Source organism: Podarcis melisellensis, assembly GCF_964234715.1.
Source record: "Podarcis melisellensis genome assembly, chromosome: 2".
Taxonomy (NCBI): domain Eukaryota; kingdom Metazoa; phylum Chordata; class Lepidosauria; order Squamata; family Lacertidae; genus Podarcis; species Podarcis melisellensis.
This window is the reverse complement of record NC_138529.1, coordinates 83,398,765-83,426,057: the sequence shown is the minus strand read 5'-3', so window position 1 is coordinate 83,426,057 and position 27,293 is coordinate 83,398,765. Positions and strand designations below refer to the sequence as shown.

The 27,293-nt window shown below is 42.6% G+C and overlaps 1 protein-coding gene across 9 annotated transcripts in view; it reads right to left on the bottom strand.

Annotated features, from left to right (window-relative positions):
* MGLL (monoglyceride lipase) overlaps positions 1 to 27,293 on the bottom strand; it is an 84,714-nt gene that overhangs the window by 30,248 nt on the left and 27,173 nt on the right. For 5 of the 9 annotated variants that reach the window (XM_081900497.1, XM_081900495.1, XM_081900496.1 and 2 more), the window contains exon 3: positions 24,302 to 24,408. The exons of the other annotated variants lie outside the window; for them this stretch is intronic. In XM_081900497.1, coding sequence (XP_081756623.1) covers positions 24,302 to 24,408 — 107 coding nt within the window. The remainder of the gene's footprint in view (positions 1 to 24,301; positions 24,409 to 27,293) is intronic. 9 annotated transcript variants of the gene reach the window in all.

Here is a 27,293-nt window from a genome sequence, read left to right as displayed (position 1 = left end):
GGCATTCCCTTGTGCACAACTTTCCAGGGCCCACATTCCAGCGCTGGGCAGGATCAGAGGAAAAGGTGGGCAGAACAACAGTTGTGACCTTTGTCCAGTAAGCTGAATTTCAACTACTTAAATGTGAGAGGGTTCTAGACAATCTCCCCTCTCCATCCTCTACCTGGGCATGAAAGACCCACTACCACAGTTCAGGGACAAGTGGTATGGGGAGGGACATGGCCTGAGGAGAGCCCTGAGTGACATATAGAGAGACCTATGGAGAACTGCACTTAACCGCTACCCCAGGCCCTCGTGTTTCCCACCATATTTCAGAGCTTCAAGATGTTGAACATGGTGCTTTTCTGTTATGTGCACTACGATGACAGCTTTCCCTTTACACAAAATCTTCATTATGGCAACATGTCTCAAGTTTTAAAGAGACGCTACCTACCATTTTGTCTCTGTTGCTTTTAACTAAGAACATTGGACAGTGTGGGGGAGGGGGACACAGGATTTACCTTTAACAACTCAAGAGTTTTAGAAACAGCTGAAGCACAGTGCCAGAGCAGTTCGGTGGTGGTGTTAGATTATTTGCTGATCACACCATGTGTTTTCACATCATGGGCATTGAGGGCATCCATGCAGCTGTGCTTTACAGCAGCACATGCTATCAAGTCCCAAATGACAGCTTGCTTAGCTGGAAAACATTTCCTTTTCAACAAAACTCATCCATTTCCAGCTCTTCTGTGGGGCTTTGTTCACTCTGCTCATGAGTTCTGTATAACCCATTTGACTGGTTTCGATTCAAAGAGTGTTACTAAGCTTAAGTAAGACATGTTGGTCAAGGGAGAAAGGAGGGGGCTTTCCGCAGAGGCACATCGGAGTACCTTCTCATGTTCTGTTTATGTTGCAGAATCAAAGTTTGAGTTTCAAATAATGTTGGTGCCAGGGAAAACACAGAATTCTTATTTGACTTGAAAGAATCCTCTGTTTTCTAGCAGGAGCGGAGTGTAGGCCTTGTGAGAGAGCTGGAACACAGACTTCCTTTGATGACTCCTTTGTCACCCTTGGTATTCTGCATTCTTTTTAAATGAAAAATTCTTCTCAAAACACTTCCCCTGTCATGACTAGCCAAAACAACTGCCATTCACCCAGTATGTTGAATAAATGCAGCTGGCTTAAAAATATAGAAAGAGAAGCTGCTGTTCCCAGTAGATTGCTTTATCTTATAAAGATTGCATGATATTTCAAAAGTATCTTCTGAGTTTTGTGTGATTTAAAACTCTTGCTTAAGTCAATCACAATAGTTTGTGCTAGCTGTAGTTTAAAACCCCAACTATAGTTTGAGCTTCCAATTACAGATAGGTAGCCGTGTTGGTCTGCCATAGTCAAAACAAAAAAAATTCCTTCCAGTAGCACCTTAAAGACCAACTAAGTTAGTTCTTGGTATGAGCTTTCGTGTGCATGCACACTTCTCCAAATCAGTGTTCGAAACTCCCATTATTCTAGGCGCATTTTGCGACAGGGAATTTCATTAGCACGAGCAGTTTCTGAGCTCTGGGCACAGTACTGCACCTAAGATTTCAGATTAAAACTGCAGAGTGGAAGGAAAAGAGGACCTTTTTCTGCCTGCCCACTTCCACCTACTATCTGAAGACTGGAGAAGAGACCCTCTTAAGACTATTAGGGGATGGGCAGGGGAAGGACCAGACCATGTATAAAATGAACATACTATTTTCAGCTTTGTCTTGTTATAAAAAAATTGTGCCTAGACATTTTGTTGTTGAGCCCATAACCTAGGTTTAAGGTCTAATTTAGCTCCTAACTTGCATATATCAGTTTCTAACACTGTTCCAAATGAATAAGACAAGGCTTAGAGCTCCTTGTCTACTTTCATTTCTGGTTTGTTCAGCAATGTGATTTACAGGTCTACTGCTGTCCTCAGGAATAGAAACTGAAATAACCATGGCTTGCCAATGGTTCTCACCAAACCATTGGAATCCACAAACCATAATTTGCTAATTCACTTCCAACCATGGCTTAATTGAGAATCACGTTGAAAGAGGCAGCAAAGGACCACGTGTGGTCAAAAGATTTGTCCATGTCTTGGCTTAATAAGCTGACATAGGATTTTCCAAGCACAGCCTTTGTGTCCAAATCTACTCCAGCTCAGTTGGCACTTCCTTTTTTCCCATCAGACCAGACAGAGATAATGGTCAATGGAGTTGAAAGACACTGAGATGACAATGAAAACCAATAGGATCACACTCAACAAAATTCAGATCAACGAAGGGAGTCTCATTTCCATGCTCAGGCCTGAGCCCCGCTAGTTGTGGATCTAGAAAACCAGTCTCATCAAAGAGTGCTCAGAGGAAGGGGAGAAGAATAAAGGTGTGAATTAAACAGGGGAATAATATTTTTACTATTTTTAAAATTATTCCTGCCACTTTTAATCACTGATACCAACGTTGTGCTAGGTGCTGCAGGACCTGGAAAAGAGTATAATCCCTGACCAACTGACTTAAAATAGACAAACCTGAGTGGGACACAGAGGAGGTTCATCCTCTGTAGGCACTGGGAGAGTACAGGAGAGTACGCTTCAGCTAATATGAAGCAGCAGTGCAATGGAAAATCATGGTTGTGTAAGATACATGTGGGTGGAAGTTTTTGCCTGATCCAGATGCTGGGAAAAGCCTGTCCTTTGACTATATTCAGCACACTTTCTTTGTGAATTGAGCCCTGTGTCTGCCTCTGAGCATTGCCTAGTCACACTGGCTCAGCTGCTAAACTAACTTCCATTGTCTCCTAACCAAAGCTCCCACTTCAGCTTCTCTTTGCTATGCTCTGTGTGCTTGTCAAAAATAGCACATTCCCTACATCTCTGTGTGTGATCTGCTGGTATGGATGAATCTTTGACCTTAAAATTCCGGCCTTTGATTAAAAAAAAAAAAGATCAAAGCATGAGATATCTCTTAGCCTTCGTTCTCTGTACTTACAACACTTATACTAAATTATAATGGCATTTATTTCAATGCAGGAGACAGCTCTGTGTGCACAAAGGGACAAATGTACCAAACTATCCCGTCCACTGCTGTTATGAAAGATGCCTCTTGTGCAAGAGCTTCTTATGTACACTGGAGCATGCACAAAGCTCTCGACTGGTTTTCAAATTCTCTCTCTCTCTTAAACACACACACACAAATCAAAAATATAATTTGCACAGTCAGAGATGAATCGTCTTAGGTAATTTAATAATAGAAATGTCTGAGGTGGGAGGCAAAATACTTTTAATGGGATGGGATATATGTCACCGTAAGAAGAAAGCAAATTTTAAAATACTAAAGCTTTCTTTTTAAGCAGGGCTAGAAGCTTTTTAAAAGAATGCTGCAAATTCACATGTGGGTAGAAAGCAGGGAAATGCTAAGCAGTTGCTTTAATACTATGGCGACAGGTTTGCAAACAAATGTACTTACATCACCAAGAACTTCAGATGATAAAGACCTGGGACCCAATGCAACCAAAAGCTGAACACTTTTTACCAGGGGTAGCCAACACAGTGCCCTCCATATGTTGCTGAAGTACACCTCTCACCATCTGTGAACATTAGTTATATTGGCCGGTGTTGGTGGGAATTGCAGTCCATCAATATCTGGAGAGCACCATGTTGGCTAGCCCACACCACCCTCTTTTTTTAAAAAAATGCAAGTCTACTCAGAAGTAAGCCCCACTGAGTTCAATGGAGGTTACTCCAAGTAAACGGGGAGGGGGGAGTAAAACTTCCCAGTAACTGAAAACTGTTCTTGTACTCTTCTGTTCTTTCCAAAAACCTGTTTCCAATAGGAGGAAATAAAAGGGAAGAAACTATACTAGCTCAAGGACTGAAGTAGATTGTTCCTTGGTATGTTGAACAACTAGGAAGGCAATGGATCCTTTTAGAGCCATGCCTTTCTCCAATTCCACTGAGGCAAGCGTCAAGACCACCCGCAGAACACTCTCTTTTTGGCTATACTGATGGTGGAATTCTGACATCAACAGGCCAGGATTGTCAGGGAGCAGAAATTTGACACTGGGTCAATCTCTCTGAGGCTAGAGCAGGCATAGGCAAACTTGGCCTTCTATATGTTTTGGGACTACAATTCCCATCATCTCTGACCATTGGTTCTGTTAGCTACGGATCATGGGAGTTGTAGTCTCAAAACCTCTGGAGGGTTGAGATTGCCTATACCTGGGCCAGAGCTTTCTCTTCACCCTCAAAGTAGGAGATCTGATGCATCCTACTGTCCCTGAGATACTCTTCTGAACTGCAGGACCTGCCATTAATTTCACTGATAGAAAGAGGTTCAGCACATGTTCAACAATTTTGGCTCATCCTCTCTTCAAAATTGTCCCATTTCACAGCTGGTCATTTTTTCCCTACCTCCTGCAGAGCAAGAGTTTTGCAGGTTGTGCTTAGCTTAACTCATCACAGGCTTACTAGATTCCACATCACCTGGTTTCCTCAAAATGACAATGCACCAAGATGTGTTAGGTGTGAGCAACCTCTAACAACTGCCTAATAGAAAAATAAAAAGCAACCTTTCTAATCAGGCATTCATGGCAAGTAAACGATATAGAAATCAGTTAGCTGATCACACTAATGAAATGCTGTTGCTATGGAAAAACACGGTCCTCATAAACAGTGAAACAAGGGGGAAATTCAGATTCACACTTCTGCATTTACTGTAGTACTCCTAAAGGATTAAATCTTCTGAAGAAGGGTAGGCCACAATCTTGGCACAATATTTTAGATAATCCGTTTATTTCCCTCCCAACATTTTCAGATTTAACTGTGTATAGTCAGATGTACCCAACAGATGGGAGATTATGCAAATTTATATTACTGAGCACCAATACACAAGCCCCAGTTTCTCAAATGCCCTTTTTCAAAAATCCCAAAACTCTAACCCACGGATCCCTAGCTAAACTGAAGTCCAGGAAGATCTACTTATTCACATACCACAGGAACATGAAAAGCTGCCTGACTGAATCAGACAACTGGTACATCCAGTTCAGTTTTTCTATACTGACTAAAAGTCATTCTGCAGGACTTTAGCTAGCAGTTCCAGCCCTACTTAGAAATGTTAGGGATTGGATATAGTGGGATATGCATATAGATACATCTTCTGCCACTGAGCTACAACCATTTCCCTTCAAATCAGACCTCACCTGGCCATTATTAAAGCAACATTGCTAATAATCTCTAGTGTACAGTAGGAACATGCTCGCGATGCTAAACCCCGCCCCGCTTTTACCTGCCTTCTAATTTTCACAAAAACATTTGGTTGCAGACTCACTTTCTGCAGCAGGCCTTTACAACGTAAGGCTCGCAAAAATTAGTTGTGGTCACTTCCCTGTTCTCAAGGGGGAAAATGGAAATTGTGGGAGGAGTCATCCCATCTAATGAATGTCCTCCTGTCCACCCTTGCAAATTAAGTCACATACACATCATACACATAAAACACCCCCCCCCCCCAAAAAAAGAATCATGGGAACTGTTACTTGTGAAGAGTGCTGGGAATTGTAGTTCTGTGGGGGGTAAACTGTGCTTTACCAACGTGGATCTACTGACATTTGATAAACAAGTCAGCTTCTACTGGCGCTTCAGTGGAGTTGCTCCAGGTGACCCCAGCATGGATGAAAGTCAAATTTTCTTTTTCCTGTGGGAAGCGCTCTCTGGTGTGAATGATTGACAACCTATTAAAAGTATCACCAAGAGCTCTGTTTCTGCTTTGCCCTGCCTGTCAAAACCATTTTGCATCAGTTAATGTGCAACAGGGAAATTTGTGATTCACAATGATGTTAAGTGGGAAGGAGCTCCTGCCCGAAACTCTAGAGCGGCTGCCAGTCAGTGTAGGCAGTCCAGAGCTAGTTAGACCAGTGGACCTGACTCAGTGTAAGGCAGCTTCCTGAGGAATACCTGAGCTTTCTGCAAACAATCAAATGAAGGCTGCTGAATTTAAACTCGGCCTCTGGCTGTAGCAAATGCACCTGACATGCTTCTGCGAAAGAAGACACATGCTTTCAAAGCAATGTGTCTTTTAAAACAGAATCAAGAAGATCGTGCTTCACCTACAGAAAGCGCAGGAAAGCACCGTTGCTTAGGTGTCGAAGAATGAGCTATGCAGCCAGTAAAGTGAAACTTTAACTTGACCTACTTCTGTTGCCAAGCAAAAGGTATCAGCTTACCTATGCGACATACAAGAAGGAAAGGCAATTTCCGATCGGTGAACGTGCGTGGTTCATTTCTGACGAACACGGCAGCAAGCATTCAAGAGACACTGATCTTAAAGCCAGGAGCCACAAGGATCTGTGGGCACTTATTTGGGGAGCTCCTTTGACCCCCCAGCACTATATTAACAAATGCCCCCCAAGTGAAAGAAAGGGAGAGTTCCTCTACTTCTCTTCTTAAAGCAATGAACATCTCACAACCATACCTGTTCACTGTGGAAGTGTTATGGTGTTAACCAAGGAGAGGGCATTTTAAACTGTGGCAACCTGGTTATAAAGAAGCATGGCTGGTGCCTTTGCCATTATATTTTAGGTGCCAGGCAAAAATATTTTCTATTTCCCCGGGCTTTAAATGTTTTAAATATTTTTTTTAAGCTGTTGTGTAGCTCACTTTCTCATTTTTAAGTGCTCTTCATGTCTTTTGTATTTTGCTTCGTACATATGCAGTGGTAGTTTCACAATTAAAATAAAATACAGTGTATTTTTTTTATTGTGAACCACCCTAGGATATGCATTAAGAAAGGTATATAAATGTTCTACAAACAGATAAATAAAGGCTGCAATTCTATACACACTTACCTGTGAGTGAGCCCATTGAACTCAATGGCAGTTACTTTTGAGTAGAGAGGCAAAGGATTCAACTGATAAGGAGTCTTGATATTAGATGTTCAAATTCTAGAAAACATTTACTAAGGACCTTGAATGACTCTCACTGGATCTAAGCAAAGCATTTGTAAGGTATTTTTGTGTGTGTGTGAGCTTCCTTGGCTATAATAGATATATATAAATCTCCAAAGGTGGAATAGAAATGTTTGAAATCAGTATATTTGTTTACAATATTGTACTCTACCCTTCAACAGATTCCCAGGGCAGTAAGCAGCAGTAATGATGGCAGTGGCTGCCTAGGGTGCAATTCATCCACAGTTAAGCACTTTTTCAAGCCTAAGGATGTAAAATAAACCCACTGAAATAGAATGTAAAACTGCTTAACTTTCTGGATCGTAACCATAGTAATTTGCAATTCACATACTGTGCAAGATAACTGACCTCCTTTGCAAGCATTTTACAAAGTGCTGTTCATCTTCCAAAGAACTATGCTAAGTTGCAATGTTTTAATAGGATTCGGCAAGCACAACTCTGGGACAGCCTTGATTACAATAACATTGTTCGATACAGTCAAGCAAAGGTGAAACCGACTAGAATAAACGCAAAGTCAGGCGATAGGCAGATCATCCCTATAATCAGGGATTTGGTTAGCAAGCCAGTACTGAAGAAAATATGCATGCTACTTACACATGGCAGGTGTGTTTTGGTTAGGTTTTTACAAAAATGTTCCAAATCTACAGCATGGTGTCACACCAATCGACACCACGAACATTAAAACATCAACTTATTTTTACTCTTAAAAATCCCACACCCACCGGTCTGCAAAGTGGGAGAAGCCACACCCCCAGGAGCAGAACATCGTCGCTATGTCCCATGTTGCTTTCACCGGACTGACACAAACAGAAGGTAGGATTGCACTGTCAAAGGTGTATATCCAAAGAAGGGATGGATAAATCGGTTGATTTCTGTTGATTTCAGTTTCCCAACTTTAAGTTCAGTTAACCCCCTTTCTGCATCAAATTGATTTTTTCCCCCTTTTAAAAAGTCACACAAAGCCATATGCATTTTTTGTGCTGAGTTCTCCTAATATATGTCTTTTTGTATGCATCTTTTCCCTAATATATGCATTTCAGCAAGCAGTTTCCCCATATATATTATGTTTTGTACATTGTTTCCCTAATAAGTGCATTTTTGTGCGAAAAACCACTTCACGAGACTTGGAGAAGTGTGAATTTCTAAGTCTAGCTGCAATTTGGCTTCCTTATCGGTTAAGGAAGTACAAATTAGGTAGAGAGTGAGTGTGTTGTATTGTTTAGAGTATTACACTAAGACCTGGCAGACCAGGGTTCGAATACCCATTCAGTCACAAAGCCCACTTGGTATCCTGGGGCCAGCCACTCTCTCTCAGCCTAACTTACCTCACAGAGTTGCTGTGAGGATAAAATGGGGAGGGTTCAGTTCTGTTACCATCAGCAGTCTCTTACATCCCTATGTATCCCTCTTGACTTTGACACTGGCAGCTAGGGAACTGTGCTCACAGAACAGCCGCAGAAAAGCTTTATGCCTTCCAAAACCTCCCCACCCCGCCTCATTTTTGTTTCCATTCCAGATTTACTGGTGTCTGAAACAACACCTTCAGGGTGCTGTAATGCAAGAGCCAACAGAACAGCTGATGATGAGTTTACCTCATAGAATAATCCACTTCCCCCTAGACGCATGCCTGCAGAATAATTATAAAATACACTAGGAGCCTAGCCAGGACTAACAACCTGTCATTTCTTTCCTCTACTGCTGTGGCTGAAGCAGGCCAGCTTCACAGCAGACCCACTCTTGGCTGTTCTGTGAAACAGAAGTGACTGGAAACTGAATTAAAAGAACAGCAAAAAAAGAGAGAAAAGAATAAAAATTCCTTGAGGCAAGTGTATCCCTTGGGGCTCTTGGTGAAGCAGCAGGTCTTAATGTGGGAGGTGAGCTGTCCCTAGGGAGATCCTTTCTCCCAGAGTAGGCATTGACTGGGACTTGTCAGGACTGAGCGTCAAAAAGAAAAACAAAGCGTCTCTCTTTGGCATCTTAAAGGCTTCAGCAGGAGCCCCTGTAATCCTTCTCCTTCCTTACTTGTTGTTTTTTAATCCCTTCACCTCTAAAAATAAGGACAAGAGCAGGGTCAGGAAAAAATAGTGAACAATGGCCAGTAAACCTACTTTCCCTTTTGCTTGGGCGTGTTTACAGAGTTATTTCAATCACTGCTCCATTACTCTTGTGGCAAAATCTGAATACTATTGTGAGTGAAGGGACACTTCACATACTTGATGGTCATGTGAGGACTTGCACATGTGTTACTGTGGGATCAGAACTTGAACACTGCACTGTAACTTCAACTTGGCCACATGATCGGAGATTGCGAAGGAACAGACCAGTACATTTTATGTGCCTCTCCCTCCCAGTTTGGGTTAACTCTTTTTTAAAGAAACTTTACCTGGAAACTTGAGTACTGATCTTACAGATGTGGCCAGAGAAGTAACCAATGAGCATGTGTGGATTAATGTATAGTCAATGAAAAATGTTACAGATAGGTAGCCGTGTTGGTCTGCCATAGTCAAAACAAAAAAAATAAATCCTTCCAGTAGCACCTTAAAAACCAACTAAGTTAGTTCTTGGTATGAGCTTTCGTGTGCATGCACACTTCTTCAGAAAAACGTTTTTCAATGAAAAATGTTACCAATCTAATAAAACATGGGTTGATCAGATCTAGGGTTACCATATTTCAAAAATTGAAAATCCAGAAACATAAGTTATTGAGCTTTTTGCCATTTTTTAAAGGAAATTTGCAAATTAATAAACACTTCTAACATATAACATCTCAGACAATTTTGCAATTTTTGGAAATCTCACTCATAGACTATTTCTGATTGATGACCCCGGATATGTATGGCAGCCCCATTATATCCCAACTTACACAAATGAGAGTTTATATGGAATGGGGTAAATTTTTCTGCAAGTCTTTGGAGAACAAAAAGGCCAGCCTGCTTCTACGGGGAATACAGCCCAAGGACTTAAATGCCTTGCTTGCACACACACCATACACAGACAAACATGGCATGCACCTGAAGATAATTTGAATGATACTTCCATGATATAATCTAAATTAAGACAAATCGCAGTGGCCTTACGCACACTATTATTTTAGGGAAAAACTTATGATATTACCTAATGTACTAACTTGTTTTCTCAACACATTCCAGGAATTTAACCAAAGACTGATGTGAGTCAATTGCAAAAAAAAGATTCCCAGATTAATTAGGGCACTCTGGACACATTTCCTTTTCACTTTGAGATACCTGATTGTGCCAACAATGCAGCAGTAAGCAAAATCAACAGCAAGCACATGGTGACTTGACATAAGAAGCAAGGGTGCAAGTTCAAGGCACACTGGGATTCCATCTATAAATAAAACAATAAATTCAAACAGAAAAGTTGCACACCTGGTTATGAACCCTGATTTAGCAATCTTGGGCGCTTCTGTGTTAAGAAGCCCACCATGCCCTACTATGCCCAAACTACAGTTCCTTCTTTGTGTATTCCAAAATGCAGGAAGAGAGGGATGGCACCAATCTGAAACAGACTGCAACCCTCAGCAAAAATCTAATCTGCAGGACCTGAGTTTAAAACAACCTTTCCAGACGCTTCCCAGTATATAGCAGTTGCAGCAGTAAAAAGCAGCTTTGGACCTAACTTTAATGTGGACACATCCATTCCAACAGACCCCATTTGCTCATGTCAGCAATGATTTGCTCATGTCAGCATCCTGGGGATAGCCAATGTTATTGTTTCAATTCTTTTATAACAACAGAATAAATTAGATTGTTTCCCATCTTGTTGTTCTTGAATTTCTTGAGGTCCTTGCTCCTTTTTTTTTTTACCCTGCTGGCATAATAAAGTGTTTGTGCTGATCAAAATGTATTTGCTTTGAATGATAGATGTGCCATTCTATTTGATTACATTTATTCTGAAAGCAAGAAGTATTACAGGAGCTCTTTTCTCATTTTGGAATATTGCCCATATATCACTTCCAAACCAGAATTGCTCAATAGCACTCCTTTTAGGGAGAGGAATTAGTCCAAAAATGAAGGCACACTGATAGATGTGCTCAGAACTGAGGATGGATGGATCAGCCTATTTCAGCTCCATATGCCTTCAATCCTAAATCCATTCCATCCATTTTCTTTGGTGTTTTTTTTTAACCATGGGAGGAGGTGAATTTTAAATGTAGGAGTTTTTGTTAGCACACACAGGTCCCGCTTGCTAAACATAAGGTGTTCACTGGAAATTGTTCATATAACAAGCCCACGATTTTCATTATTTCCTATGGAAATATTTCTAATGTGGGACTTGCTCCCCACTCCCTCTCTCTGTGGTTTTTGCTTAAAAATTGATGTCACTGACCAGTGAAGCACAAACGAACAAGGAATTATGAAGGTTGGTGGTTTGGATATCTGAATCTGCAGAGTGTTTAACAAGGCTCCGGCATAATTCTTTACCTGCAGATGACTGAATTTTTGGATAGCAAGCATGTGGTTAGCAGGATCTGCATGCACTTTGCTCTAGATTTTTTGCAGGCATTTCCTCCTTAACATATGCATTTTGTGTGCTTTTCTCCGCATCCCCCCCCTTTAAATAAATAAAAAAACTAGCATACAAATTCAAGGTGCACAACCTGATTATGAATTTTCTCCCAGACCATTTGTAACTGTGAACTATGTAAGTCCATTTGAAAATGTGGAATGAATGACATCCAAATACTGACTCTTTCTTCCTAGGCCATCAATCTTCTGCACCCATCTTTTACATGTTCTAGGAGTAATCCTATTTTCATCTCTGAAATGTCAAATGGTAGGTGGGAGTATGTCAGAAATCCATACATTCTCTAAGTTAGGTGAGAGGATAAAAAGGCTTGCTTGATCCAGTAGTTACAGCTGGGAACTTGGACTCAGCTTGGTGCCAAAAATAATGGAGGGGAGCTAAGACATGCCGAGTAAGTCAATACTCCTAGCTTCAATGTCTTTGGAGAATTCATTCCACAGTCAGCTGCACAGGCTGTATGTGCAGCTTCATTGTCTTTTTATTTTTAGTTCTGTGTGGTCCAGCTGTTTCTTGGCTTGACAATGTTGCTCCGTTGAGCCTCCTGGGAGCACTGCACACAGTGAGAAAAAGGTACACTTGTCTGTGTAGGATGCATCTTTCAGAACGGAAGAAACTGCAGGTGATTTTGCCTCCAAGACTAATGCAGCTTCTTTCGCTGGGCAAAGTGAAAAACCAACAACATTCAACTTCCCTGTAACTGAAAAAAAAGGGGATGGGAAAATACCCGGAGTCAGGACAGAGGCACACCACTGTGGAATCACAAAGAGGCACTCCAAAGACAAGGGTGGCTGTCATCTGCTTGACATTCTCCAAAGGAAAAGCCCAAAGGGTCTCCTTTTGAAGTTTGCGAGGTACAGCCTGGGGCTCTTGACAGGCTGCCAACAAAGTCTTCTTCGTTTAAATGTTGTGTCTTGATCAAAATGCATCTCATGCTGGCTCTCCCCCAGCCTTACATTCGAAGGCTGCTCCCATCCATGGTGACCGAGAAAAGTCGTTCCAACTGCATTCCATACCAATTGGCCTCTTCATTTCAGCCGCTGTAGCAAATTCAGGACCATAACTCTGTATCACCTGAGCTATGTAGCTGCTTTTTAAGCGCAGGGGGTTTATTTTACTTTCACAAAAATTACCAGAGTAGGGGTCCTGATCCAGACGGGTACACCTGGATGGGGTGGGTGGGCTTTAACTCTTTAGCTCCTTTGTGGAACTGATCCCGGAAAAGGCCCTTTGCACCTGCAATTTGCACTTAAGGGGGGGACGGACACTCAGTTTGATTCAGTAGGAGCTTTTCTCTCTATGCAAATCAAAACTGTGGGAGGCCCGACCTGGACTAAGTCCATAGCAAGGACAAAGGACTTCCATGCTAGGAAACAGATCAGGGTCATTGTGCTGGCAATTCATGTAAATAAACCAAGAGTCATGCACTTAAAAGGAGACCTGCACAACTAAAGTCATGTGTAGTTTGGCCCTCAGCCACCCCACGCTCTTCCTGCTGGCTGCCTTTTGAGCAGCAGGCTGAATTTTGAAATCAAGGCACTTAATGTTTAAAAGGACGCAGGGACGTCGTTAGAAGTTCTTATTTTGTATTACCTGCAGTTTTATTGGGTCCACAAATCTATTCTGCATTGGGCTGGACAGAAGTGAGGCCAATTTAGCTATCCCTTCCCTTACAATCTGGGTTGTATTCAATGTAGCCTTAATTAATTAATTGATATCACACCCTCTCAATGAAGCAACTTTTAAAAAGCACTCTTAAAAACAGTTACAGTTGGAAAGTGTAAAACAGTTACAGTCAAAACATCGTCTCATGCAGTGATCTCAGGGTTGCCAGGAACAGTGTCCTTCAGACATCAAATGCCTGGGTAAACAGCAGTGTTTTCAAGCTCTTCCTGAAAGTTAATACTGAGGAGGTTAGGCTCAACTCACCAGGGAGGACATTCCACAAACGAGGAACCACCACTGAAAAGCCCCTGTCACAGGTCCATGTCAGTGGTGGTGGCACCAAGTCCACCTCACCTGCTGATTACAGGATCTGGGATGGTTGATACTGGGGAAGGCGCCTTTTTAGGTATTTTAGGTACTTGGGTCCCAAGCCACTTAGGGCTTTGTATGCTAGTACTAACACCTTGAATTAAGGCTCACTAGCAGCCAGTGCAGTGCTTTCAGGGCTGGTGACACATGGTCCATTGGGCTGCCCCATTTACCAACCTAGCAGCCGTATCTTGCACTAGCTGCAGCCTCCAGATCATCTTCAAGGGCAGTGTCACGTACAGCGTATTGCAGGAATCCAAACAGGAGGTCACCAGAGCATGGACAACTGAGGCCAGGTTAGTCTACTCCCAGGAATGGCCATAGCTGGAGAATCCACCTAAGGTGGGCATAAGCACTCCTAGTCAAAGAAGCCATTTGATACTCCAGTGACAAATCAGAATACAGGAATACTCCCAAACTACGAAGCTGTTCCTTCAGGGGAAGTACACCCCCTCCCAGAACAGGTTGTGAATCTATTTCCCAGATCCGGAAACCAATCAACCACAGTACTTCCATCTTATCGGGATTCGGCCTCAGTTTATTGTGCCCCATCCAATCCATCACAGCCTCCAGACACCTGTCCAACATCTTCAAAGCCTCTCTGGATTCTGAAGAAATGGAGAGGTAGAACCAGTGCTTTTTTCCGAGGGTATGCAGGGGTACGCATACCCTAAACATTTTGTGAACCTTTGTACTTTTGTCCATTTACTGTATTTATTTTTCCTGATTTGAACTGAAAAATGCTGATTTTCTTGAGTCAAAATGAGAGTACCCTGAAACATTTTTTTAGAGGGGAAAAAGCACTGGGTAGAACTGATGATGCCATGCTCCAAATCCCCAGATGGCAGTGCTCAATAGTTTCATATACGGTAGATGTTAAATAGCTTGGGGGCAGAATGGAGCTTTGTGGAACCCAACAAAGCCAAGAAGCCAAGCAGCAATCTTGAAGTACTGTACTACTTTCTGGAAGCAACCCTGCATGTAGGAGTGGAACTACTGTAACAAGAGTTACCTCCAACTGGGGTGCAAAAGCTGGGCATGAAACCAGGCATTTTGCCTGTCGCAAGGATTTCTGCTTCCACAATGGACCCTGCCCTCTTTACCTGCTAAATCTGTTCTAGGGGTTCCCACAACTGCCTAGAGCAGATTTGGGAGTGGTGTGGTGGGAGGAGAGGAGGTAAAGTCCAGCTGCGTAAGTGGGAATTTCTGTGGCAGCTGAATACCGCTCTCTCTTTAGATTTAACACCCAAGCTCAAGTAGGTATCAGAGCTTTGCTGAGTGATCATAACTTGAGTGCTTGAATTTGTGAAACTGTTTGGAAAACCACAACCAAGTTATGCGCAATCTGTAGAGTCATCTGCTAGCCTTTCATGGGATTTTGTTCCTGGTTTTTGTAGAGGGACCTTCTGTCTCTAGCTCTTCTTGGCAGGAAATGTATTATACAGTGCAATGCAACATAAAGACATGTCCTTTGAAATGCTTTGGCTGGAAGGTGAAAATGAAGACTTTAAAAGGGTTGGGGTGGGGAGGAAAAAACATAATCATTGGCAGTTTAATGGCCCTATCCCATTTCAGAAGTTAAAAGAAGATTGATTAGGGTGGGGATGGGGATTATGTCCCCCCCCCCCCCCGGTGATATAGTAAATTGGTGGTTGAAATTATTTCTGATCCCCTACTCTGTCATCTGCCTCAGAAGAAGGGGAATGTTTATAATTGATTCTCCTCCTACCCCCTGCTTCTTCATGAAGGTAGATGAGATGCGGGTGAGAATTCCCAATAGGTCATCACAGCTTCCAGAGCTCCCATAAAACAACCAAGATGCTTGCGAAATTACCTATCTAAAAGCTTTCTTTGCTGGTAAAATATTCTAATTACTACAGCTTAGGTTTAGGAGCTCCCTGTTCTGAATTCCTAATAGCTGTAGGAACTGAGGATAACATTATTACAGTACTTCATTAATCCATCCTGCTGTGATGCAGGGCATGAAACAAGGCTTTAGTCGTGTCTTAGCATCCCCATCTAGCCCCAAAGATCGTAAAAAGATGTAGAGGAAGGTCAGAGCACATCTAATTTGAATGGTAATTTTGTATCTTCACCTTTTTATGATGGCGTTTGCAAGATCTAATCCAAAGGACCAAAGGTCTGGTTTCCTTAATGGGTTCTGTGCAATGCAATTCAATCGGAGTTTGCAGGATATAAGAACAGCAGCTGCTGCCGGTAGTATATACAAAATCAAGCAAGGTCTATGAAGCTGGAGATCCTCAGATTTTCCTGAGCTAAGCCAAGAATTAAAACTACTGCTCTATAAAACTGAAAATTTGGGATTTAGGATTTAGGAGAGGCAAATGGAAGTACTTCTTTACACAACACATAGTTAAACTATGGAATTCACAAAGTTACTTTATGCTGACTGCCCCCAAATTGGGCAGCTTTGAAAGAGGATTAATTTCATGGAAGATGAACCTATCAGTAGTTACTAGTCATGATGGTTACCTCCAGAATCAAGAGAGATACCACAGCAAGAGAAAACTATTGTACTTGTATCTTGCTTCTGGGCTTTCCAAAAGTTGGCCACTGTGGAAACAGAATGGTGCACTAGACAGGTCTTCAGTCTGTTAAGAAGTTATGTGAACTTAAGAAGTAGTAGGACTGCAATGACTGAATGAGCACATGGATTTCTGTCGTCAACAATGGAAGGAATAGACATCATCTCGATGTATTCTATATATTTTATTATGTACAAGCAACACAGCTATGCTAACTAGACCTCTAGAAAGCTTCATGCCTTACTACACTTCTGTTTGCATGGGGGATTTAGCTGAAAGGGTTTGTCCATAAAGACGCAAGGAGCCAATTGGGGCACAAAGCTATTGACCACAATGTTCATTCTGTTGTACTCTGTTTATTTGATTTTAATGCTAAGAGGCTGCCTTCATTCAATGGCACAGTTGCCCAATGTGCTCATTCCTCGCCCACCATTACAATTCTCAAGGAACGTGAGGCAGGTAGAGCACCTCACACTTAGCATGTACAAAGAGAACCAGAGGAAAATGTTTATTTGGGATGAATTACTCCTGGATTAAAAAAAAAACCAGTGTGCTTTAATGAATGTCTTCTTGGATGAATGAGTTCTGGACAGTGGGGAACCAACTCTACTGGGAAACTACTAGACCAGGCATCCCCAACCTTTGACCCTCCAGATGTTTTAGACTACAATTCCCATTATCCCTGACTACTGCTCCTGTTAGCTAGGGATGATGGGAGTTGTAGGCCAAAACATCTGGAGGGCCACAGGTTGGGGATGCCTGTACTAGACAATGTATTTCCTATAATATTTTTGGACACAATTATCTTCTTTCCCCAGCCTTCCTTTCCTTTTATTTGCCGCAAACCAACCTCACCATACCAGAAACAAATCTCTCCAAAAACTCTTCAGTAACTGCATATCTAGCCATACTTCTTTCCTTCCCCTCACCCCCAACAAGAACAAACGTACACCATTTCAACTTCTTCTTGTAAATCATCCCTTTCAAATGCTGCACACCAGCACACACCACTAAAAGGTTTCTCTGCTTTCTGCAACAATGGACCTTGAAAGGCTTCGAGATCAAAACCCTGCCCCTGCAGAAGAATCCCAAATATTTTAAAATGTACAATTCCTACTGCTCCTGCTTTTCATGAAACAGAACGGAACAGTAAAGCCTTTGTTAATGACAGGGCTCTTTCCTGGGGAATGCAAAACGCCATGCTTAGAATGGGGACTCTCTGGAGGAAAGAAATGTGCACTTCAGTCGCAAACTTCTTAAAAGACTTCTGAATAATAGGAAAGAAACAGCCTTTCCTTTTTCCTTTGATCTGACCTTCCAAGTGAATGGAAAACAACATTTATCTTTTGGTCCTCAGTATTGCAAAGGAATATGCAATGCTGCAAAGCCCAGCCTGCCCCATCTATTTTTTGCTCAGCCTTGAATAGGTGAAAGACCTCAGGATCAACTACTAAACCAAGGATGAGGAATCTTTTTCAGCCCAAGGACCCCATTCCCTTGGGCAACCTTTGAGGGGCCACATGGCAGTGGCAGATGAGGCCAGAGGGAAGAGTGGGCAGAACAACGAATGTAAAATTTGCACTTTGTACAGTAGGCTAGTTTCTACACAGACTCTCACAAAGCCCTTTCTCTTCTTTCTCCAGGCAGCGAGGAGTCATTAGGCAAAAATTATCAAGGAGGGAGCAAAGAAGAGCCAGTGAGGGTTGTGGTCTGGGGAAGAGGTGAAACATAAGGAGAATCCCAAAGGCCAGGAAAAAGAGGCCTGAAAGGCCACATTTGGTCTCTTGGTCTAAGGAGTTCCTGCTCTAAAGGGAGCTGTTAGGGACGGAGACATACAACAGCATCTTCCCGCTTGATGGAAACTTCTGGCATTTTAACACTCCATGGCCAGGCCCCTTCATGGGAAGGAGCTAAGAAGCATCTGGTTATGTTTCATTATTGATTACTTGCTATTATTAAGAGCCAAACAGATGCTGGGCCTTTCACAACGCTAAATTCCGTGTGGCTGCCATCAAGGAGCAGCTGCCGATAGCTGAGAGAAAACCACATTATTTGTTTTTTAAATGCTTGTTGCCAGTTTGGAAGTTTTCAAAGTTGTGAAGCAGGCTACAAGGTTACTGAAATCAATTATCCAGTCAAAATTGATAAGCACTGCCCACAGTGGACAAACAAGAAAGGACACATAGTTAATATGTATCGTTCCCTGGGCATATACATCTTCTTGTTGTTTCGTAATGAGATTTCTATTAAAGTTTTTCATAATACAATAAAATAGTGGCTAAAAAAATACAAATAAAATAAGCAGAATATGGAGTCCTCTCTTAAAAGGAATTTTTAGCCCTTACCTCCCACAGAAGAGAGTAGCTCCCCCCAGCTCTCTCCTGATATGTTTCCTTTCTCCTCCCAATCTCTCACCCTAGGACACCAGCATTTCCCTATCTCTCACCCAGGGTCCTTCATCAACCCTCTACCACCCCCATGAGTATACAGCAGAAAACAGCCTCAATCAAAGCATTTGAGGTTCCTCCCAAATCACCCATATCTTACAGAGTGATTAATAATAGACCAAAAGCAGTCTCAGGAGGCCTTGAGCTTGAGATGAACAGCTTAACCCTTGTCCCTCCGACCTCTAGCTCAAAATGGCCCCTACTCCCCCCTTCCTCTTGTTGCCGCTCATGAAATGCACCACTTACACACCTTTGTATAAAACCAGCCCTCAAACTGTGAAAAAACATTAAGAGACTAGATCAGTGATGTAAGGACTGCAAGAATGTAGAAAAGAAACAATGAATAAATTCAGACTTAAGGCTCAACTTCAAATAAATCCAAATATTTGAACATATGGAAGTGAGGAACAATGTCATCCAAGCAACATTAACTTTGCCGACTGCAGTGAACCTCGAAAGAAACCCAGATATTGGGAAAGCACATTATAAAATACTGCATAAGTGAAGAAAACAGTAGTGCCTCCTAGTTGTATCCGTGTGTTTTAAAATAAATCTAAAAATACTGTGAAGCACATACGTGACAAAATGAAGCAATCTTGATCCACTTTCCTCTGCATGACTTTTCAATTGCGCGCCGGGGGGGGGATGTTACTACACAGAAGGCTTTGGTGACACATCCAAAAACATCTCCAAGACTCTAATGCCTTGATAATGTGTTCTGACTCACATAAACTAACTGAATGGAATAGCTTTACCAGGTGCAAACTGTTAATGGATTATTTTGGAAACTCAAAGGGATTTTTGAGTGTGTGTTTTTAAAGCATCTGTGGCTAAAAAAGCTATTCATTATTCTCCAGCATAAAAGACATTCAAGGGATATGGAAGGAGCACAGCCCTCAGCATGCAGGTGCCATAGAAGCCTCTTTGCTTCTATTTTCCACCCTCCCCAGTTTCCAGATATGCCATTTCCTCTGAAGTATTTCCTCTGAAGGACTCATCTCTTTGGGGTTTAAACATATACTATACAACCTGGGGATGCATGTGTCTCAAACTGAAGAAGATGAAGAACCAAAAGCATTAAATGTAGAGGCCTCACAAGCCCTAACTGCAGCCCCAAACTCAAAGGATGAAGGCTTCTGAAGACCTGGCACTCCAGTAAATGGCCTGGGTACAAGCATGTCTACAGTTCCCATTCAGAAGGCATGAAATTGGTTTCACAAAGCAGAACTCCACAGGAGCCAAAACATTTGTAACCTACGTGGATGCAGCCAATCATGTAGTGATACACCCAACAGGCCCAGTCAACATGGTACTTACAACTGTTATGGTCCCAGCCCAGAATACGGGTATGCAGACATATTTCAACACCTTCACAAAGACACAGAACAACTGGTCCCACATCCTCCAGTTGTTGCATCTCCTGGAGATGCTGGGATTGAACATGGGGTGTTTTGAGTACAAAGTATATGTTCTGCCACTGACTTACAGCCCTTCCCCTAAAGGCGCGCTTGGCCTGACAAGCAACTCAGCAGCTCTTCTTTCCAGCTACAAATATTATCAATGGTGCAAGCGCGAAAAAGTTGGAAGTCCATCCATACAGTGCCCTTTTATCTAACATCACAAAAGGTCTACCAAGGACTATATTCCAAGAATAGATTTTGGATCTCTCATTAGTACGAACTTTCTTCACCTTCTGATAACCTATTGGGCATGATGTGAACAGCTGAACAATGTATGATGTTAGCATGGGCATACAATGAGTTACTGCATAGTGAAACGAGGAGTTTTGACAGGTGGCTGTTGCAGTGGCGTAGCGTGGGCTGTCAGCACCTGGGGCAAGGCAAGTAATTTGCGCCCCCTAACCCGTGGATTTGCGCCCCCTTACCCTAACCCCCAGATGTTGCGCCCGGTGCGGCCGGCACCCCCTGCACCCCCCACGCTACGCCACTGGGCTGTTGCCAGCTCCTGACAAACTAGGCCAGATACCTCAGCATCAGTTTCACTGAGATCCAATTCAAGATGATATTATTATTATTATTATTATTATTATTATTATTATTATTATTTACAGGAGTTGTCTCCATTAATAGACTGAACAAGGCCAGGGCCAAAAAATACATTTTGTGTAATTCTATTTTGAAATGAATCTTAAAAATACAGCCAATGAAAAGGAAGGACACACACAAACAACAATACAGAACTTCCAGTACAATAACATAAAAGCTGATTTACAGTCCTTCAGACCGTAATGGCCCAAATATAAGCCGCACCCAAATATAAGCCACAGCTTTAAAATTGATGGGGGGAAAGAAAAAAATACCCGAATATAAGCCACTCCCTTCCTCACTGCTCCTGGCTGCATACTTTGGGGGGGGGGCAGCATTGCATTGACGGCGGCCTTTCCCCTTCCTTGCTCTCTCCCTTCCCAACCTTGGGGGAGGGGATGGGGAATTACGTATGGGGCAGGCGCTGCTTCACCGTGCTCCTGGCGCTGTTTGCCCTGCGCTCCTGGCTGCGTACTGTAAGGTTGTAAATATAAGCCGCACTTTAACTTTTCATAGTCGGAATTTGGGGGGAAAGTGTGGCTTATATTCAGGCCAATATGGTATATCATAAAACTGGCCACATTACTTTCTTTACAAGAACAACATGGTGCAGAGGGTTTTCATGTTGCTGTTTTTCCTGGGCTGGAAATCACACCCCAAAGCTCCTATTTGTTCCCACAGGTGTTACACCTTTGGGGAGGGGGAGTGACTTCTGACAGGAAAACTGCAAGGAGAAGAGCCGAGCCCTATCCCAGCTATGCCATAGTCCCAATTCACCCCCATGGCTGAGTCTTTTCTAACCAAGTTAGTTTTAAAAAATACTTGTAGCATAATGTGGAGTTTGGCCCTCAACTTGGGAAACGAACTGTATAAAAAAGAACTTCTCAAATACCATGCGACTAAATACCGGTATATTAAGCTTTATAACTCAAACATGTACAAACCTTGATGTATGAACAATGGACAAAGAGAGAAATGCTTATATGCTTGGTCAAAACATGTTTGGTATTTGTTATAGATTAACTAGTATTTGCTATACATTGGTGTTTGTCATACATTAGCATACCTATTTGTCAATGCTTCATGTATCAAGGCAGGCAGCCAGCGGGGCAGGAGGTACACACTTCATCTTCCAGCAGCAGCATCACTGCAGCATACCAGAAGGAAGAGGGGCAAGTAAATGGGGAGGTCAGCACTGTGGACACACCAGGGGGCTCACCAGATTAGCTGCCAGTGTATTCGCACAATGCCAACCTCTCCACCACCCCTGCTGAAAAGGCACAGGAGGCCAGGTGTGTGCCATTCCCCCTCCCCTCCATTTGGTTCCACAAGAAGGTACTTGTTTTTATTTTTTTGTGGCTTTAAAATGTTATATATTCAGTTGTGCAACAGCTGAGAAGTTCCTTTTAAAAACATTTCATTTCCTAGCTGGTTCACAGTTTTCTTGGGGGCTGTGGCTGGGCTACATTAATCTCTCTGTGTGTTTTTTTGATTTTGGCCCTCAGTCACTGTCCATTTCTGGTCTCCATGAAGAGCTCTGGGGCTTCAAAAAATCTCTTTGTATGATTGACTGAATATCGTCAGAGTCTTGCAAATACCAGAGAATAAAAACAAAACCAAGCAAGTTTCAAGTCCTCGTGACTGAAGAGATGAATGGGCAATATATGCAGCAGCAAAACCCTACAATGCAGCCCTCACGCCTTGCTCTTCTTCTAGTGAGAGACAAAAGAGTAGCAGAGCCCAAACAAATGCTTCGCAAGGCATTTCTCCCTGTAGGTTCCTGATGGATCAGGAAACAGAATGTGTGTACCTTTCAAAGCATAATAGCCACCATTAAGTGTCATTAACATGGGTTGGGTGGGGGGGAGAAGAGATATATTCAACCCTGGATGCAGCTCAAGTGCACACTCCCAGATGGTCATTAGGGGGAATTATGAACTTAATTGCTCAAGCTGCATGGCTTCAGCATAAGGCTGCCTAATGAAATAATTGGGGTTTCTTGGGAAGACAAACATGGGGACATGGCAATCCATGTGCCTTCCTTAAACCTGCAGAAACAGATGAGAATTTTCCCAGAAAACAGTGGGATCTGTCAGGAAAAAATCAAGCACTGGGAGGGTGGAGAGAATGGAGCAAATGGAGCAAAGTGAAGCAGGGTCACTCTTCTTGTGTGAATTTAAAATGGGAGAGCACACTACAGATGTTGGCTCCAACCCACTTGTCCTCAATTGCCTGTTCTAATTAACAAGTCAAATGGAAGAACTTTGTTCTGCCTTTGGAAGGAAGCAAAATTTGGGTGTGTAGAAGAAAATCCTTAATAATATTGTCATTTGGGGCGGGGTGGGAGGAAGGAGAGAAACATCTAAAAGTTATATAAAGTTTTGTTTTGTTTTCTTGAAGACAAGATGGCTTCATAGCAAGTGGGGGCAGACAGGAAAGCAGGATCTTCTGGCAGATCTGAGTGTAGATTGGCAAAGGTCTCTGACTCTAAACTGTTTAACAATGGAAACAATGAAGTTGTTCTCCACCACCGCCTAAACTGCACTGCTGAAATGAAGAAAGCCAACCAGATGTGGACTTGTGTGTGACAGGATTATGAGCTCATTTCTGTACTAAAAAGAAAATTTTAGGCTCAAAATGTGTGAAGACAGACACCCTGTGCTGTGCTTTATCCTGACTCTTATAGGTAGATCTTGGGGTCTAGTAAAAACAAAGTAGGCCTGAAGAAGGCCCACTTCTTCTCTGGAGACAGATCCTTCTGTTTCTTCAAAGTTCCCTTCCCACCTCAGCTAAGCTACTCAGAAAGGCTTTTATGCAACTGAGGGCTACAATGCATTTTTAGGACAAGGATAGGTCTATTTCATGGGGGATAGATCCAAGCAAGGATAGTTCTATCAATGGTTATTAGCCGTGACAATTCTATGGAATCTCCAAGGTCCAGAAGCAATATGCCTCTGAACTGTAGTTACTGGAGAGCAATAACCAGGGAGATGCCCTGCTTGTGAGATTCCCAGAAGATGACTCTGACTGCTGGCTATGAAAAACAGGATGCTGGATTAGGTGGAACTTCGGTATGATCCAGCATGGCTTTTCGCATGTCCTTATGACAAAAAAATAAACATTTTCCTCCCACAGATGTCTCCATAATTCCCAGAATAGTTAGAATTATGGTATAGCAGGGGCAACGAGAATGAAGGGCAAATGCAACAAAAACAAACCTTCATATCTAAGCTGAAGAACCCAAGTGTGTCATACACCAAAACTTTGTTATTGTGTTTATATCTCATCTTTCTTCTGTCATGGAACCCAAGGCACTGTTCATGTGGTTCCCAGTTGGTTACCTGGTCAGGCACTGACCAGACCCAGAGCTCCCTAGTTTCAATCACCTCATGTGCCTTCATACTCTGGAACCACATTCCTAGAGAACCAATGTAACTAGAACACGTTCTCTGTATTTCACCATCCCTCCCACACACACAATCTCAAGTAAAGGTTACAATGTAAACAGCATTCCAATCAATCCTCATATTTGATTATCTCAACATTTTGGATGTAAGCAACTGCATTACACATTCATTTGGCACTCAGACAAAATAATGCAGATGGGTGGAGCCACATCAGCTGTCTTACCATTGCTTAGAATTAATTCACGGTCTCTGTTTCTAAACACCGAAGAGCATTTGACTTCATCCCTTTTGCCAACTCAAGCACGCACTGTTCTTTCAATGGCACTCACCATGGTCATGGGCAAATACAAAAAAGTTGATTCCCGTCAACATCTGGGCCAAGTCATCATAGCGACAGCAGTGTTCTCCAGCACCGTGAGCAACGAACACCAGGCCCCTAAATGGAGCATCAAAGTAGAATGTGTCAATTTAGAAACCAGGGAATATAAAAGCAAACAAGCTGTGTTTAAAAGAGCAAGATTTAAAAGCTTCAGTATTGTTATTTGCAAATGCTGTTTTGAAGCATTTAAAGCCCTGGGACCCAGATATTTACCAGACTGCCTTCTTCTATACCAGCCCATCCATTTACTGAGACCATAATCAGGGGCTCCCCTCCTGCCTCCTGATTTATTTATTCATTTATAAAAATATTAATAGTACCTATTACAATCCATCTCAAGACAGTTTACAAATTAAAATTATACATAATATAAATGCAACTGATAACATGGCATGTGATAATTGGAGAAATAGGATGGAATGGAACTAAGCTGATCGTTCTGTTATTACATTTCTGTTTGCTGGATGGAAAGATCCCCCTCAGCTCCCCCAACATGCTGTTCCAGGGGTTCTCCTGACCCACTCTGAGTCAATTTCTGGGTGTTTCTTGAGGATCACCTGGGGAAAGAGGGGGATGTCCTATTGCACAAGAAGTATTTGCATGGGCTTCTGCTGACAGGATTAATTAGCTGAATCCTGCCCATATCCTTTTAAGTGCAGCCCCTCAGGTTTATTGGCCCTCATCCAGCCAACTACTGAACATTGGTTCAGCACTTGCCCAGCCTTACCTGCCTCCAATGACAGAGAAACAGAGCTGAATGTACACTGAGTTCGGTACACTCCAAACCCTCTGATGGTCTGCCAAAACTGCTTTATTAAAAAGCATGAAGTGGCAGGTGGTAGGTAAGACAGAACCATGCTGCTTCTTTCTGAAACCAACCTCACAGGTAGGAATGGAATCACTCTGTTACCATGCCCATGTTAGCCACAGAACCAGTCAAGGATGATACTATAGACACTGTTATCAAAAAATTGCTAAGACAAGCAAAATACCATGGTTCACAGTATCAAAAGCCACTGAGAGGGCAGGGCGAATCAACAGGGTTGTGTTCCCCCATCTTTCTCCCAACGGAGTTAACCCACTGGTGCAACCAAAGCAGCTTTAGTGCCACACTCGGGCCTGAATCCAGATCAAAGTGGATCTAAGAAATCTGTTACATCCCAAAGTATTCAAAAGCACCACCCTCTTGGGTATCTTGCCCCCACAGGGGATATTAGTGTATTGCTAATGGTTGTTAAAATAAGGTTACAAGAAGTCCCCGTTTCCCAGGGACAGTCCCTGGATATCAGTCCCCATACAAAATCCATTGAAGTTGAAAAGCGTCCCCGGAGTCATTGAAAAAAATCTGGTAACCTTATGTTAAAATCTCTCTGAGTAGCCACACAACTGCTTCATGACTCATGAGAGCTTACTGATAACAAACTGAATTTTCTCTTTTCATTGGTCTTTACAATACAGTAGCACTCCATCCATTCGAAACATCTGGAAAAATGTAAACACTATAAAGGAGGCCTGCACAGTTTGTTACCCACCAAACTGAATGCAGACCACTAGACATATTTGGTGGCTCCTGAGTTTTTTGTTAGGCATGCCCGAGACTTTAAAAAACAACAACAGACCGTTGCTAAGCACCTCTCAGGCCACTGCTGGGCTGTGTTCACCATGATGGCTCAGGCCTACAGAACGGCCAAAGAAACACATCCATCTTTTGGACACTGCAAGACCCCACTAACCACAGTGCTTCTTTTGCAGTTATTTTCATCTCCAGATGCTACAATTCTGTTAGCAATAAACTCTGAAATCGACATGTTCCAAGAAGAAACCAGCACAGGCAGCATGAAAGGCTTCTCTTGCACATCTTTTTTTTAAAAAAAAAAACCCCTCATATAAGTAACAGAGCCAAAATAGCTCTCTGCACAGCCTGAAAACTGGCTCTGCATGAATGACCTGCAATTTCTATAAACTAGATTAAAACAACAAATGTGGCCAGGAGTCAGCAAATCCTAAAGACTGCAGTTTTAAGCATGCTGGCTTGGAAACAAATTCCATTGAATCCAATGGAGTAAATGGATTTATGACTGATATGCCAACAACATGCCTAAGTTTGAGCAAGTGAGTAGGACGGCGTTCTGCTGAACCTAGCAACATGACTAACATCACACAGGTGTTTTATGTAACACACCATGGCTGTAGGATTAGCAGCGGTTGTCAGAATTTCCAATAAGCAATGCAATTAAGTGGTGCTTGGCTTAATGTGAGAAAGGATCCCCACAATGGTATAATTGTGAGTTTTCTATCTCTCCCCATCACCACCACTAATAATACTCTACCTTGAGGATTTTCTGTAATACTAATGAGGTGAAAGAAGGGAGAGTCACCTTGTGGTGCAATTTTCAGGTTGCCAAATCACTGGAGGTGGGTAGGGAGCCGGCTGGGCTTGTTCTTGGCCCTCTTGCAACAGATCTGGCAAAATCAACAGGTATTCCCCCCCCCCCCCACAGAACTAAGAGAGATGGTTGGCAGCTCAACCCACTGCTACAGGCCAAGGAGAAGGGAGCAATAAAAAAAATTGGCTGTCTTAAAGCTTTGCCAAGTGCACTTATACTTGGCTTGTAACTTGCCACTTTCCTATGAGAATTAACATTTCACACAGGGAACCAGGCAGAAAAGTTCCTAAACGGAAAGAGAGCAGGTTTTAAAAATTCTATCAGGTTATCCAAAATATGAACACGGATCCTTAGTTAGGTGGTGAACTTAGACAAACCTAAGTGAGTTACATAAGAACAGCCTTGCTGGATCAGGCCTAAGGCCCACCTAGTCCAGCATCCTGTTCTCACAGTGGCCAAGCAGGTTCCTATGGAGAGTCTGAAAAAAGGATGTGGAGTGCAACAAAACTCTATGCACCTGCATCCCCAGCAACTGGCATTCAGCGACATGCTGCC